General features: G+C 47.1%; 1 protein-coding gene across 8 annotated transcripts in view; it reads right to left on the reverse strand.

The window, feature by feature from the left end:
* Positions 1-1,275: 1,275 nt before the first annotated feature.
* CHD6 (chromodomain helicase DNA binding protein 6) overlaps positions 1,276-17,291 on the reverse strand; it is a 293,252-nt gene continuing 277,236 nt past the window's right edge. For 6 of the 8 annotated variants that reach the window (XM_037812432.1, XM_037812433.1, XM_037812434.1 and 3 more), the window contains one exon: positions 12,303-15,742. In XM_037812432.1, the coding sequence (XP_037668360.1) occupies positions 14,849-15,742 (894 nt within the window). In that variant the 3' untranslated portion in view covers positions 12,303-14,848. Of the gene's footprint in view, positions 1,483-2,532; positions 2,609-12,302; positions 15,743-17,291 lie in introns of those variants that run through there. The other 2 variants (XR_005213217.1, XM_037812438.1) reach the window with 2 other exon arrangements.

Below are 17,291 nucleotides of genomic sequence, written 5' to 3' on the forward strand. Positions count from 1 at the left end.
ATGTGCTTTGCAATCCCAGCTGTACCAGTCCCAGCTGAGTGATCTTGTTCACTCACTTGGCCTTGCTGAGTCTCACTGTCTTCAAAAGTAAAATGAAATAACACCCACCTCAAAACCAGCTGGGTGGCACAGGGTGGGTATTGAAAATCCTTGGGCCTTCCCCTTTGGTCAGAGTGGAAGGACCCGGGGCCTTTGTAATGCAGCAACCCCCCACATTCCCCACCAACCACAAAGCCTCTCGTCAGCACAGATTATGCTCTCCCTGGAACACTGGAAAAGAACTAGTGATGAGGAGTTCATCACTGCTTGTTCTATGGCCCTGCAGCTCCAACAGATGATAGAACATTCTTCTGCTTCCTGAGCTGAAAGTGGCCTCTGGGTGACCCTCAACTGGCCTGAGTTCTACTCGCTGGAGCCATGCTGAACACATCCACTCCCTCTAACACCCAGTGGTCCTTCATAAGGGGGAAGACAGTGACCAAGTCTCCAACCCTTTTCCTCTTAGGTGGCTGCAGCTGACATCAGCTGGGTTAAAGATTAAGATGCCCTAAGGAGAGCTGTTCAAGACATGGACAAGAAAAATCACAAAACCTGACTGCAGGACATAGAAAGAGGCAGATAGGCCCTTATCCACAATAGGAAAACTCACTACCAAAAATTAATCTATAAAGCTAATGTGATTCCAACAAAATTTCAGTCAAATTGAGGAGGGGGGTAATATAAGGTTCTCATGGAAAATAAGTGTACAATAGTCAAGCTGTCTCTGAAAATGAATAACAATAAGGTGGAACTGGCCCCCCCAGATGTTAAAAACCAGATCGTGTTAAAACTATAGTACTATAAACAGTATGGTACCACCACCAGAAGAGCAGAGAGATAAATGGCACAGAAAATCAGAAGTCCAGAAATACACCCATCTACAGATGAAAATGTGGAATGTGGTAAAGAAATGCATTACAAACCAAAACAAATAAGAAATTTAATAGTACTTATCTCTGGGGAGGGGGACTCAGCGAGGGAGGGTAGTGAGCAAGAGATAAGTGTTTATTTTTCATTTCATATCTTTCAGGGTGTTTGACTTTTCTAACCTTACATATGCAGTACTTTAAAAAATGTCAACATATTTTTATGTTAACATATGTTATCTGGAGAATTTTATCCATTTTGGGTTTTCTTCTTTGTATATCTCCATATTTAAGAGAAACCTAACGAGTGTTATAACACCAATAATAAAAGGATATATATACCAAAGTGTTAACAGCTGTTACCTCTGGGAGGTGGGCCAGGAGAACTTTCACTTTTTAAGCCATACATTTTCATAACATTTGATCTTCTTTCTTCCTTCTTCTCTCCTCCTCCTCCTTCCTTCTCCTTTCCTTTCCCTCTCTCCCTCTTCTTCTTCCTCTTCTCTTCCTCCTCTTTCTTCTTTTTTTCTAGCTTGCAAGTATAACTTTAAAATTCAAAGAAGGGGGAAATGAAAATCTGAAAAAAATAAACAAACCAGTGCAGAAATGATGGATCACTCAATAAACGGGACTGGAAAACTGGCTAACGATTTGGAAAAAATAGTTAGATTTGTACCTTACACCAAAATAAACCGCAGATGGTTTAAAGATTTAACTGTTAAAAGTTAAACCATAAAAGAGCCCAAATACCTACACAATTTTAGGATAGGGAACAACTCTCTAAGAAGGTGTCAAATGAAGAGACTGACAAATTTGACGACATAAAAATGTAAGGCTTCTTCCATGAAAACAAAAGAAACACAATAGATAAAGGTCCAACCAGAAAAAAAAAAAAAAAAAAAAAGACAAGACTTTAGACATATAACAAAGGATCAAGAATCTTAATATATAAAGAGCCCGCACAAGAATTCTTGCCTCCTATAATTATTTTTAAGTCAGTAATAAAGGGGAATTTGAACATGAGGAAACCATCATTTCTGGGGCAGGCTGAAAGTGGGTAGGGTGGGGCTGAGCCGGAGTGTTCAGAACGGGAGCCGATACCTCAGTGCGGCAGCTCCAGGGCCGGAGATGGGCTGCCTTCCATGTGGCAGGGGGCCCCTAGGCTCCCTGGAATCTATAAACTTATCTGGTGCCAATGTCTTCCCCAGCCTCACCTGTTGTGTGCAGCATACAAGCTCCTACCCATTCGTGACACACCCTACCCCAGTGCACCTAACATCCCGCTACTCCTTCATGCACATCAGATGCTTTCCCAGTTCCATGACCATGAATTCTGGTCCTACTGCCTGGCCTTCCCCCCTTGGTTGCTGCTGGAAAACATCCTACTGCCCTTTCAAGGCTCAGCTCTAATGTCCCCTGTTCTGCAAAACCTTTGCTCCACCCTGGCCCCTAAAGAGCCCCGCCTCGGGCTCCTGCAACACTTGTCATCAATCTCTCCAGCACTTGTCACACTGAACTGTCATTTTCTGACCGCCTGTTTGGGTTCACTGATGGTCTCCATGGACTCCCTTACCCTCTTCGGGTCTGGCCCAGGACAACCAATATTTCGTGAACAAATAAATTGTACCTTGAGTGACAGAGCAGTTGAATGGACACTCCCCATTGCCTGGTTAGCTGAGTTTCAGGTCCAGTCAGTCTATTTCCTAAAACAGTACAATTTTATTAAAATAAGGACACAGTAATTTAACTATTACGTATTTATGAGAAATACATTAAAAGAGAGGTGCCAAGTTACAATAAGATCAAAAGAAATTAATTCCTCCAGCGACTAGTGAAAGCCGTTGCTGAGGCCTATAAGAAGGGCCTCCTGCCAGGCTCTGGGCCTGGGATGCTTCCTGCCCTTGACATAGCCCCAGCCTACTGGGCGACCCCAGGGCGGAAAAAGAACTATGAAAGCGACATTTCAGGGTTTTGTGGCACAGAGGAAGAAGGGATGGCTGAGCTTGCAGGAAGATGACCGCTCGCTGGGGAAACATGGGGGATCACAAGCAGCATGAGGTTTGGGGTACCAGAGCGTGTGCCCCACGAGGGCAGGGGTTTTTGTCTATTTGTTCACTGCTGCATCTCCAGCACCTAGAACAGCGTTGGGCATAGTGTAGACCTTCAGTAGACATTTGTTGAAGCAATGACTGACCAGGTAAAAGGCCTGGAATAGCCCTGAAGAGAGGATGTGCCTGGAGATGGTGCTTAAGTTACTCTGGAGGGTCTCCCAAGGCCAAATCCCCTCCTTGGGTTAGAAAATGGGGCTGTTCTCACTGGAGATCGGGGGCTTTCAGCATGCCCAGCTCTAAGGGAGTGGAGGTTGGTGGGGGGCCTGGGGCAGGGGGAGGAGTGAGAGGCGCCTCCAGAGCATGATGAAGAGGCTCAGAAGGGCACTGGGCACCTGAGGGGCCAAGGCAGGGGCAACAGGAGGCAGGAAAGGGGCCAAAGAGGGAACGGGAGCCCCAAAGCTGGCAGCCCTGGAGACTGAGCCTGGGTCTTGCCCTCCTCCCTGGGGTCAGAGCTGCAGGAGAGGCAGCAGGGTGCTGGGTGGGGGTTCCAGGGGCTGAGAGCACCAAAAGCCTAGGAGACGATGTGCACACAGAGAAGCCACTGTGGGTTGTGGGCCCAAGACTGATGATTTGCCTCATTGCTTTGAGCACGGATCATGAACCACTGGGAGGTGGAATTTAGGGCTCTGAGGGAGTAGGTATGTTCTCAAATTCACCCAGCTAGAGAGTGACAGCCAGGACTCAATTCCACGTCTTCCTGATTGCAGATCCTGACCTTTTCTCACTCTGCTAAAAAAGATGAGGCCACAGGCACATGACAAGTGTGGAGCTTGGGACCAAGCCAGGTTTTGGTCTGGGTCAGTGTAGCACCAGGGCAAGAGGTCAGAACCACAAGTCGTTCTGCAGACAGGGCCAGACTAAGGTCAGGGGGCAGACTGGCTAGAGCTGGGAATGACTGACTTTCTGGGCTTAGTGCAGCCAGCTAGTCTCAGGGTTGGTGGCAGGGCCTGCTGGAGCCTCAGCTCCCTCACCACTATCCCCATCCCAGGCCTGGCCTGACCTTCTACCCCAGGGCAAGGAACTGGCCTGGCCCTTATCTTGGAGGGGCCTGGCAGCTGCTCCCAGCCCTGGTCCCAGCAGACAAAGGCGCTTTCTTTCCCAGCACAAGGTTTCAATTGCATGTTGCTCTGGATCCAAAAGCTCCTATGAAGAAAGTGGCTCCCTCCCAGGGTGTGCATGCATGTACGTGCTGTGTGTGTGTGTGTGTGTGTGTGTGTGTGTGTGGGTGTGTGGGTGTGTGGGTGTGTGTCCTGGGCCCCAGGGAGTTGGGTTGGGGTGTTCAAGCCCTCTTCCTGCCTCCTGGGTTTGACCTGGTACTTATCTGTCTTTATCCTTGCACATGTATTTAGGTGTCTATGCATGTGTGTACTTGGTTGTGAGTGTCTGTGTGAGCATGTTTGCGCGGTTCTCTGTAGCTGTATGTGTAGGACTGCTTGTGAACATGTGCATGCTTTGGTATACATGAGCATATGTCTACACACGCTTGCATGCCTGTGTATCAGCATAACTGTGTCTGCATTCAAATGTTTTATGTGTGTGTTTACACAAGGAACCGGGTACCAGCCCCATCCGCTGCCTATAGCCGTGCCTCCCTACTTCACCTCTGGCGGCAGCTCTGGGGCTCTGCAGTGTGCAAGGCCTCCCAAACCATTTTCCTTCCATCTCCCCAAGCCCCCCCCCCTACACACCCCGCATCTGTCTGTGAACAACCTGGAGTCTTTCAGCTCGGGGAGGAAGACAGGTTTGCACAGCTTGGCTAGGCCCATACATTTTCCAAAAGTTCCCTGGCTGCCAGCCGAACTTTTTATAAAAAGGCTCACAGGAAATAGCCTAACAGGAAGGTGGGGACCCTGTCTGGGGGGCTCAGGACCTCCGTTCCAATGTCCAAGATTAAACGGGACCATCAGTCAGCTGAGCTTCAGCCAAGAGGGGCTGCAACCCGAGGTCAGCTTAGTCTGAGAACTCTGCACACTCAGGGTCTCAGGGCCAGGGTGGCAGAGCTGGGAAGGACCCAAGGGAACAGGCGGCTCAAACCCACTGAGCAAACAGGGAGCCTGAGCCCCTCTCACCCGGCTGTCCCTGGGCCCTAATAACCTTTCTGTGGACAATCTTGGGCTGCCACCCCTGCAAGGCATGGGTGCTGCTGCCCGTCTCTCACAGACTCACAGAAGCAGGCTCTGAGGCCTGGTCTCCCCTTGGTCTTCGCCTGCAGGGAGCCCACAAAGTCAGGGTTTGAGCAGTGCTGCGATCACAGGGTAGTTTTACCTATTGCTGACCTGACCTGGGGAGAAGGGGACCTCGGGCTGGTTCCTCCCAGCCGTACTGAAGCCCAGTGTGGAGGCTTTCCGCACTGCTATCACCCCATTAAATATCTGGGGCTCCACCCTCCATCTGGACGAGGGTCTTAGGGGCAGCTGAGGATGTTGGAAGGAGGGCTGTCCAATGGAGTGAGTCAAACTGATCTGGAGCCAAAGCTCAGGGCACAGGTGGAAGCCATTCTCCCTGGTCTGCCAACGGGAGCCGTGTGGGCTGTTGCTGAAGGCCGTGCTCACAGCTCCGCCAGGAAGGGCAGGCAGAGGGCTCTCGTGAAGAGACCAGGGGGTCTGCAGGTCCAGTCTTGGCTCCACCAGGCTCCAGGGTGCTGGAAACCGACAGCACTGGCTCAAGGAGGCTGGCTCCTTGGGTCCCATCCCTGCCAACCCCCCAACCTCTCCATCTCTTCTTTCCTCTGGAATCTTTTTCTAGACAGGGGGAGGATAGTACTGAGAAGCTTTGCTCTTACCTATTGTGTTGTGTCCAGGCTAGGGACTGGATTTTGAAATTTAAAAGCCAAACAGAGAATCTGGTTTTTGCTGTCTGTTGTCATATCTTGTCCCTGAGAAATGATCACAGACTGGCTTAGTTTGAAAGGGGGAGTGAAGCCAAAGAGTAAACAACCAGTAATATAAACAAACAAAACAAGGTCAGGATTTCAATAACTATGCAGAGAAAGTACTACATTTGGGCAGATGATTTTTCCATTTTGACTCGTGCTCCTTATAGAGGCTGGCTGGCTGGGCCGGTGGAGCTGGGCAAACGGAACACAGACCTTCCACTTTTGTTCTGTGTTGCTGGGTCATGTGCTAGGAGTGGTGTAGGCCGGGGTCTCTGAACCCTCCTGCCCCTCAGTCCAGGAAAGGAGGCTGCCTCTCTATCCCTTCCTCCCTGGGAAACTAATTCTCCCCAACTTCTCTGGAGAAAGGGAGTGGCTGTAGGGGTTGAGCCAGCAAGAGTACCTGCTCCTCAGTCCCCCCTCTCTTCTCTCTGATGCACACCAACACTGGCCTAGAGAGAAAGGCATATCTGAGTTGAAGTCCTCTTGCCGGATATATGTCCTGCCTCTTGATGGGGAAACTGGGCAAGGGACTGGGGTGAGGATAGGAGGGTCCTCCAACCCGTGGGACCTAGGGGCTGGGGTGGGGCTTCCGTCAGGTCCCTGTAGCCCACCTGAGAGGCCTGCACTCTCCCTGAAGGCACTCACCCAGCCTCATCAGAGCCTCCGGCTCTTGCTGGCCTGGAAAGTCTGGATGCTGAGGATGGAAAAGTCTGGATCAGAGCTGGGGGGTGGGGTGGGGTGGGGCATGGGAGTTCTGTCTAGAATTTTCCTGGTCTGGCCACCTCTTGGTCAAAGCCAGGAAAGAGGCTTCATACCTCAGCAGTCCAGAGCCGCAGCCCATCCTGTGCAGCTGGACGCTTCCCCCCACCCCCCCTCGCTCCTTCTTCTCCAGCTCCTGCCTGCAGGGGGGCTGTGGAAAAGGGCCGGCTCTGGGAGTCCCTGAGGATTCTCAGAGAGCCCAAATGCTGAGGGCAAGAAAGGTGAGGCCCAATTGTCACCCTGAGGAAGTGGTGTAACAGGGGCGCACACCATTGCGGTCCCTGGAGTCAAGGGGCTTAATAAGAGATTAGCCATGGGGTCTAAGAGGATTTGCAAAGCTGCTGCAGTCCAGCATCCTATCTGATATCAGAAAACCCCCAGCGTCTCCCTAGGTGGCACTAGACACTTCCTGGGTATCCCCTTGGTGGAGAGCTCACCCCTCCGGGGTGCCCCTTCCACTTCCTGCCAGCCTCACATTAACCCAGTTCTCCTGAGCTTCTCCTTTGGAGGGTCAGCTGGACATCCAGGGAGGGACAGGACAGTTACCTCTCTTCAAATGTGCCCTGATTTCATGTCCCCACTCTCACCACCTGCTGATGGCATCAGGAGCCTCTCAGTGCCCCTGGCTCTGCAGTTCCTCACTTAGCAAACTTAACGCTGTGCCCTGGACCCAACCTGCAGACAGATATTTGTCTGCCCAGTGGCTTACTATTATTTTAATTGAATCCACTGCATATATGTAAAAATTAGAGATCTCCCATAAATGTTTGAATTTCTATCTTCTGTTGAAAAAAAAAAAAAAAATCAGGTATTAGGGAACATGGGGCCCACATTCTGGCATGGCAACAACTGGCTATAGCCAATAGCAGCTGTCCCGTGGAGTCAAGGCAACACATGTCCACTCTCCAGTCCTCCGGTCTGGCCCATGTCAGTCATGTATGTCATCTGTCTTGCCTGGTAGGCATTTGAGTTTACAAACACTGGCATATCTTGAGAAAAGAGCCCAGGGGCCAATGACAACTCCCCAGATGGAACCCCATTTTGTAGTGCCTTTCAGGTACAGCTATTTGGGCAGGGACAAATGCCCACAACTCTCCATTTTGTCCATCAGTATGAAAAATACCAGGAGTTGCTCTCTTTATCCAATAGTCATACCAAAAAGGGATAGGAAGTGAGTGTGGTTTGATTTGGTCTTGGGAAACCCAGGGCACATCTTAAAAAATTCCTTCTACAATTCTGTGCACTACATTGATATTAAATTTATTAGGCTGCAGTTAGCTGAATCCCTCTTCTCCCGTTTTTTGAAAATTGTAGTACTTCCTCTCTTTCTCTTCCCACCCCTCTGCCATCGCCCCCAACTGCATGGTGACTGCAGAGAGCAGCTGCACCAGAGCTGCTCTGCAATTCCCACTGGCCTGCAGGGGACCTGAAGGCAAAGTGGCGATCCATCAGCTGTCTCTAGACCCTCTACCTGTATTGAGTCAGTAGAGGACACTGTCCAGTGGGCTTAAGAGTTCCTGGGTCAATCCTGTGCCCCAACCAGACTCTGAGGTCCCTCGCAGCAGGGGCAGTATCTCTCCTAGCACAGCCTAGCTTGGCACACCACCGGAGAGCCAAGTCTCCAAGTAGTTTCTAAGGGCCCAGTGACTTTGGAAGCAGCTTGTCAGCTGTCAAAGATCTAGTTGGTCATAGGGTGGGCCAAGGAAGTGTGCCTGCCTCCCTGAGACACAAGTTGAGGGAAGGGGAGATGGGAAGTCACTGACTCCCTGCGTGGACTCTGTCCCAGCTGCTCTTTCCTGTCTTCCTCTGATTCTGCTTCCGAGGATGTGGCTTCCAGTCAGCCTGGGCCATGGCTCGGGGCTACTGCTCGATTGGACTCAGCTTCCCAGCGTCCAGCCTGCCTGTTGCCTGAACTCCAGTTGGGAAACGTGATGAACGCCGGGGCTCATCTGTCAGGCCAGTCTTCCTGGGAGACTTCCCTCCTGTGCACTCTGCAGGTAGGCCAACCTCTAGATCACCTACCAAGGACTTTCTGGCTGGCCCCCTTCCCAGGTTGTGGGTGGTTTTGCCTCTTGCTCCATAAACCAAAGCTATGTCCTTCTGACCTTCCTTCTCCTGCCCTCTTTGGGTCCTCTCTCTAAAGATTGCCTCCTCTCTTTGGCTGGCCTCTCCAAATATGCCCTCCTCTTCTGCTCACAACAGGACACGCGTGAAGCGGGAGAGGGCAGGGCAGGACAGCTTGAACTCTCGCTCCAAAGTGAAGTATTCCTTGGGGACTTAGAGGCGGTCCCTCAAGAGGCATGCTCAAAGTTCAGTGTTTCTTTGAAGCCTGTTTGATCTTAAAAGTGGATGTGAATCATATTCAACTATCTGATACAGATGAACAGAAAAACCATGCTTGAGTTGATACAAAAATATTTTAAATTAGTTTTTGCACTGAACCTGTGAATAAAAGTGATGCTCTTGGGCAAGGATCGGCAAGCTTTTTCTGCAAAGGGCCACAGTGAATATTTTAGGCTTTGAGGGCCATATCGTTTCTGTCGCAAATGTTTAACTCTTGTCCTGGTGTGAAGGCAGTCACAGTCAGTACTTAAAGGGTTGAGAGTAACTGCATTCCAGTAAAACTTCAATTTGAATTTCATATAATTTTCATATCATGAAATATTCTTTTGATTTTTTTCAATTATTAAAAAATGGAAAATCCATTCTTAGCTCAGGGGTTGTATAAAAACAGGTGAAGGCGATAGGCTGACCCATAAGGAAGGCAGTAGGTTGAGCCTGAGGCTTCACCTACAAAGCCAAGGCCCGGAGTCAGAAACTTAGTCCCACCTCTAATCCTGGTTCTTCCACTCCCTGGCTGTGCTACTGAAGGCAGGTGACAACCTACCTGTGCCTGCTTCCTCATCTGCAGAACATGGTAGGACTCCACTCAGAATGTCAAGGCCTAGCACAAGGAGCAGCCCCACTAAGTGCTGTGGCCACCATCCTTTCTTCCTTCACTGACAGCATTTAGTGGTGGATTTGGTTGAGCTGCCCTGGGTGGGAGGAAGATTATGGCCAGGGCATGGGGGAGGGAGGCAGATGCGTTGCCAAAGTAGTTAGCGGTTGGGTGATCCATGAATGCCCTAGGGCAAGAAGTGGGCAGTTTTCACACCAACAGGCTGGATCACCACTCTCCCAATAGGGATTTCTAGTTGTGCTTCCAAACCGTTACTCAAACTTTCTACTTGAAATTAACTCAGGTCTTTAAGGTGTGCTATCAAGGAAGTTCATCTTACATCATTTGCAACTTGCCTGTCTCCTCTCAGTCTCAGAGGACACCCCATCTCCAGGTCCTTTCAGCTGAGCAGGAGTTACCCAAACGACCCTGCCATCCCTTTTTTCCATGTTCCAAGATTGGATGCTGCTTCTAGGATGTCTCTCGGGCTGGTCCCTGGAATCAGAGGCCTCCAACATCATGGCAGGGATGGGAGGGAAATGTTTTCTTCCCTGGGTTAACTGCCTCCCAAGTACAGCCTCAGAGCTGGTAGCTCTAGCCCAGAGGCAGCATGGGCTAAAGCAGCCCCTCTCCCCTTGCTCGTACTAGTGCACTAGCGCTTATTGCTGTTTTAGTCAACTTTGGGGCAGCCTGCTCCAGGCATCAGATTACAGATGTCCATCTTGGCTTCCCTGCTGGTCAGGAAACAACTCTGAAGTCAGTCTTTCTGAGACCCCAAGTCCCAGCTCTGCCACTTACCAGTTGGGTGATACTAGGCAAGTGATTCAGCCTCTTTGGACCTCAGTTCCCTCATCTGCAAAATCATAACAACAGTATCTAACTCACAGTTACTGTGGGGATTGAATATACAGCCATGAAGCAATTTGAACAAGCCTCACCCACAGGAAATGACAGGTAAACATATGCTATCAACAGCGAGTAGGGTTGCCAGATAAAATACAGCATGACTATTAAAATTCAAATTGCAGGTAAACAAACAATTTTTAAAGTATGTACCAAATATTGCATGGGATATACTTATAATAGAAAATTTCATTGTTTATCTGAAATTCAAATTTAACTGGGTGTCTTTTTACACCTAAATCTGGTAACCCTACAATGAGGGAGGCTCCTGGATCTGTTCCTCTGTCCGACAATAGCCTCCTTATCCCGTTAGTCCTCCAAGACTAATGGGCCCCTGTGGAATGGCCCCTTCTTTCCTGAGTGCAGGGCTTTGGGAATGGAGGCAGGCCAGAGGGTCTCTTTCCTGCAGTGCTTTGAGGCTAATGCCAGGTCCATTCTGTGCTTTCTTTGGGAGAAACTGAGAGCATAGCCACAGTCTAGAACCACAGTCCTCATCACCGGTCCTGGGAGAACCCCATTTCTGACCTAAGAAAGAAATCCTTCTATGGCCTCTGATCAGGCAAATAAATGATAATTCTTGCAAGAATCCATTTTAAGAAATTCACTGTAAATGAAACAAGCATAACATTTTCCAGAGGGTGTGACACTTTGAGTGTTCCATTTGTTTCCAATGCCAATTTTCCCACATATAATTTCTCCACTCAGTTCTGGCCTCTGAGGTAGAGAGGTCCTAGACTGGTATCACAAAAGCTCAAGTGTTCCAACCTTACACACCCAGGGTGCTGCCTCCTAGGACCGGTGGGATTGTGGGGTCCACCCAGCTCTGTCCTTTGTGATCGATGAGGTATCTTTGGCAGCCTCTCTGCTGACTTTCGTTAGGGCACACTTGATGCCAGCATCCCTCTACCCAGCTCCCAAAATGCTGTGAGGACAAATGAGATCACTTATGGCAAACACACACATAATACTAGCCCAATGCACTGGCTAACTGTACACTTCTGCCCTCATACAAAGAGGTAGCATCTACTGGGGCAAGGTTTGAGGCAAAGAATGAAACCAATACTCTTTATGACTTATTCTGCCTACATAATTACTTTCTCCAGAAGGCTAAGTCTTAATCAGAGATCTATAAAGCCTGTAACAAATTCTTAGTTGAGAAGTTGTAGCAGGCCTTACCACAAGGATACCCCATCCACCAGTCTTATCTACATGTCCATCCATGCTTCAGGCCATCCATCCACCCATCTCTTGGTACATAGTAGGTGCCAGGTGTTGTGAAGGAACCAAGAAGGGGTGAGGCTGGGTTGGCCACCTGCCGTCAGTCTTGCATGAGGCTTCAGCAGACTTTCCTGCCAGGCTCATTGATAAATTCTGACCCAGCCCTTCTGGGGTTTGAGAAGTGATGCTTCCCAAAACTAACGATCATTTACTTCTTAAAAACTTCAGCTGCTGAGACGTTGCCGTGGTTTAATGGATCTGCTCCAACCCACATTAGTCTAGTCCCCCCAGAAGTTCCAGCTATGTGATCTGAGTTGGGACTTCTAATATGTGGCGTAAGGAAGGGGTGTTTGTGAGGCATCAGCTGAGAAGCTTTCAGGCCCCAAGTCAGGATGTGGGATGCTGTCCTGCCACCATCCCCTCTATGGCACCTGTTCCAGTGTTCTGGTAGGTGGAGAAAAGTCATGCCAACCCACATGAACAGATATTTAACAAGCCCTCACAGGGTGCCCAGCACAAGTTAGGCACCAAGGAAGGACAGCAGATTTGATTCCTGTGCACATATGATGTATTCAGAAATGCCCCAGCAGCAAGACATGTCCAAGTGCCACTGAATTCCTCAAATACAAATTTCACTTCTAAACTTTGTTTTTTAAATCCAGGATCAAGACCACAGACAATTTATTATGTAAGATATGGGGTGAAGGAGGATCAAGGAAAGGTATGGCTGTGAGTGGAATTCGATGAAAAGGTTCAAGTGTGCCGAAGAGAGTTTAAATTTGGCTTTTGCTCTTGGAACCATCAAAATAATCATAAGAAGCACTTATGCCTTACAGAGCAAATAATCCACAGAGTGTCATTTTCATTTTGCAAACAGGGTCACAATAGCAGTCAAAGATAAGCCTAAACACCCAGAGAGTTAACATACAGGTTTGATAAGATATAACAAGGGATTTAGCATGCTGGTGGGTTTTTTAATCAAATCCATATTGAACCCTGTGACCTACTAAAAGTTATAGGTGAAACCTGGGATAAGCAGCTTTTCCATACAAAACAACAACAACAATGACAACAAAGAAAACCCCAGACTCTGCTGGATGTCTATAATACTCATTTGCAGTAAGGCTTTCAAGATACATGAATTTTTATAGCATTTGTATTTTAAGGATTTAGGGCAAATACAATTTTTTCTACTTGATAAAAAGAAAATTAGTACTTAAAAGGTTCAAAAATATATTGATTGAGTGATTTTTTTACATAAATAAATTATATTGATTTTTAGGATTTAACAGCTGAAAAAACCCTTTCCGCTTCCACTGGAGGCAAAACTGAACAAAATGTTAGTTAAATAGAGATAGCAGCATTTCTAAGAAATCTGTTGTCAGCATCATATACCATCTATTCTACAAGTATGTCATTACATAGAATTTGTTCAATTATTGGATTCTTTCCTATATGATCAGTTACCGAATTTCTGATTTACATCTCTGATTCATAGAACTGGGATTCCACTTTTGGAAAATACATCTGACTGATTTTTCGGTCACGATTTAACAGACTTCTTTGAGATGCTCATTTTAACATTTACATAATTTATAATCCCAAATGTATAAAAGACAATGACAAAAGCATCATAAATAAATAATGCAAACTGAAATAGTTATGTCAAACTTTTGGACCTTCTGATAAATTAGCAAAACTGTAACAAAAAGAGTAAAAAATACAGTAAATTGTGACAACAAAAAATGAAACTGATAATAGCGACACTTCCAACATTTCCAATCGCCCTACACGGCCCTGTGCCCCCAGAGTACTGAACCATGAGCTGATTTCAAGTCTCACTCAGAGCATGAACTGCCAATAAAGAGTAAAACTACTGAAAGGGATATAAGAGTGGGAAGGAGAAAGAAAATGGGATAAGTGCTGCTGAAGCAGGATCTGCCTAGCAAGGTTCCTAAACTACTGAGGAAGAGAAAATGTTAATTTGCAATATAGTCTCAACTAACTTGACAATTTGGAATTTGGATACCACTGTAAAACATAAAAGAATAGAGAAGCAATGGAGAGAAGAAGGGACCTTTTCACAGTCATGTTATAAAAGGTGATAAACACGTTCTGACAACCTCGAATTACTTGAATAAAAGACTCAGCAAGTGTAAAAGTGTTGAATGACTATTTTCTCACAGGCTTCAGAAAGTGCATTATTCTTGGTGAAGGAAAGCACAAAATAAAAATCCACTAGGTCCTTGTGTTCTTTAAATCCAGAGATAAAAATTAGTGGCTAGAATAATTCTTAAGAATTGTTAAGAATAATTGTGGTCAGAGCAGGGTGTGAGCTGTGTGCTTGTGCAGCAGCCTGTAGCTCTAGGGGGTGGGAGCCTCGTCACCCCACCTGTCGCAGCAGGAACTCAAGGTGCATAAAAGTCTCTCAAACTGAGAATAATCTTTTAACTTTGGGGGGTAGGGTGGGGGAGGAGTAATACATATATGTAAAATAATGCCTAGTCAGTATTTCTTCTTGCTGCGGGTATCTGAAAAACCACAAAGGGGGAAATTATATTACTAATAGTAAGGTTTTTTTTAATAAAGAAATGAATATATGTATTTTCAACCATTAGTTATATACTTCTGTCTATTACTACTCATTTAGTAATCATGATAAAATAGGGAAATATTTTAACTCAAAAGTACACACCAGCACTTTTTTTCTGTGCTTTTTGGTTCCCCTATTACATTCTTCCCATTCAACATAGCTCACAGTAAAAAGAGCTACTCTATGTCTCTGTTCTTCAACTCTTCAATGGTAAATCCCTAGACAACTTTCTTTTGTCATTTTCCCTCTTGGAGGAGAAGGGGTTAGGGCGTGTCACCAAGAACTGTATTAACTACGACTGCTGGAATGAACTGGATAACAGAATGAAAATTCTGTGCCTCCTAGACTAGGTAGACGACACTTATCTAATGAAGTGGCAAGACCCTGCAACTATTAACATCTTTTACCATAGTTCTCAGACAGGAAATTAGGTAGGTAATATTACTTATGGAAACACAGGTTCTTATGAAGGTGAAGTGAGGAAGAAACAAACCTTTATGGGATAAGAAACTTACAAGTCACAATAAATTTTAAATGAAAAAAGTTCTAATTGGTGTCATTGTTAGAGTCTTTGAGTCCCCCTTCTCCAGCCTGTGCCACATGTTCTCTGTCTGGGGGCAAAGGGGCACTGGGCTTGGAGCAGTTCTGATCACTCCCTGGTTCCTTTTCGGACCTGGAAGCAGGCTCTGGGTTGGGGTTCGGGTTGTCTCCTTTTGTTTTCTTCTTCTTCCTCTTCTGGTTTTCTAGACCTACTACTTCAGAGTGTCTGGCCTGCTGCATGGATGGCAGAGCCATACCCATGCCAGGGGAGAGAAACATGGATGGGTAAATGAGTCCAGGAGACACTCCTGGGATGAGAAATGGGTTAAAAGCCACTGGACTACTAGGAGTTATTGCAGGTTCAGACTGATCAGAAAATGGACTAGGATCAGGCTTGTCTTCAGTTAAACTATCCATCTTTATATCACGGCTACTTGGCTTGTCTTCTGCGGTCTTTTCGGTTGCTGATGTACCACTTTTTGTTGTGCTTGATAAAGAAGCGGGAGCAGTCGAAGTGCAGGTAGTTGCCATGGGTGTGTTGAGGAGTCCCCCGACACCAAACATCTGGGGCACTGTGGCCATTCCCGGCAGCATCATGGGCAGCATGCTCAAGGTGCTTTTGACATCTTCACCTGTAGGCATTGTGGCAAAGCTGGCTGGGAACCCGACCAGCCCAGTGAGAGGGATGCCTGGCATATTTCTCATGTTCTGAAGTCCCACCAGGTCCATTCCAGCAATCAGTCCGTTCATGAACAGAGGCCCCATTCCGGACGGAGAGTCTGCCACAATGGCGGGAGCTTTCAGGTCATTCCGAGGCCGCCGGCCCCTTCTGCGGGGGCCTGCATCTCGAAGAACAGGCTCAGGCAGGGTGTGATTGAACTTGTTTTCTGGGAGAAACCCCTGGAAATGGACAAAGAACACAAGATGTTGAAGGTGACTGGGTGGCAGGTGGCCAGCTGAGGGCAACTGACCAGGATTCTGCACTGGCTTATTCTGTCCCTAGCTCCACAAAGGGTCCCGGAGCAGGCAAGCCTTCTGCCTACCGGCCTAGGGTCTCATAGCACGCCTCCTGACTCTGCCCTTTGTGCTTGATAAAGAAGCAGGAGCAGTCCAAGTGCAGGTAGTTGCCATGGGTCTCTGCCTGAAGGTTCTCTCTCCCTCAGACGCTGAGAACAGTTGGTCATACCGGCACAACCACAGTGCTTGTCACCACCAAGCAACATGCTCACCAGGCAACAGTGGCGTCTACCTTGTGGAGAACCTGTCAGAGTGCTGGGCGCCAAAGACCAGTTCTAGGCTGAGACTCCTGCACCAGACCCCAACATTTGTTTTCTTCGTGATAGAGGAAGAATTTTTAATTGAAGCAACAAAGCACAATAGGTAAGACAGGGTACTGGAATCAGATGAACCTGAGTTTAGATCCTGTCTTTGCAATGGCCATGGGACTTGGGTCAGACCAATTAACTGTTTGGAGTTTCAGAAAAAAAGGACAATGATATCTACCTTTAGGGTTATTATAAAGTGAAGTGTCAATTCATTACCTGATCCACAGGAAGAAGTGCCTGCTAAAGGGACGCTATCACATACACGCTTCACTCCCCTCTGGATCCTGAGCTCCTGGAGGGCAACTACTCGGAAGTGCAATAGGATCCATATGTACTGGTTGAGTAAATGAAGGAATTCCTGAACATTGTTGGGGAGATGTCATAAAAATAAGTGATGTTCTATAGTTTCCTTTAAGGGAGACAATCTATTTTCCCTCTATTCAGAGGTTTACTCTCCAATTTTCTTAATTAGCAAAGAGCTCCATTATTAAGCACTTCTGTGCACATGGATTCAATTGTGATTATGTATGGGACTCCACAACTATATTTACATCCAGGTCATCTGGCATTACACATTTTAATACTTAACCATTACACATCAGGATGAATAAACTACATAGACTTTCAGGGGAGACGTAATGCTTTAAAAATATCAGTGAGCTACAGGTAGCACGATGGAGTGGGAAGCAACAAGTTGGGAGTGGTTTCTATGGTGGCTCCACACTCTCCTTCCTCTGGGAATGGGGCTCAGGAGCTCTGCAAAGCAATGAGGACAAAGCAGAGAAGAAAAGTGCCTCTCCTGACCTCCTGGAGCTTATAGTCTAGCTGTGAGAGAGAATTAAACAAGCCACTGCAATTACAATGTATCTAACCCCGAATTTGTTTTAAAAAATGACATGAATAATCCCCATATAAAGGGAGGCAGGTTTTCACCACATGAAGGGAATATTTTTTTTGCAAGACTTAGTGCCTGAAATCCCTGCAACCCAATCTGATCCAACCAAATACTGTGTACTCTTTGTTTTTTTCTCTTTCTACTACTCTGTATTCCTTCTCATTGCTTAGTTTTTTTTTTTTTTTGCTATTGATTTTTAATTAAGATAATACATGCACATCATATAAAA

This window comes from Choloepus didactylus, chromosome 19, assembly GCF_015220235.1.
Source record: "Choloepus didactylus isolate mChoDid1 chromosome 19, mChoDid1.pri, whole genome shotgun sequence".
Classification (NCBI taxonomy): domain Eukaryota; kingdom Metazoa; phylum Chordata; class Mammalia; order Pilosa; family Megalonychidae; genus Choloepus; species Choloepus didactylus.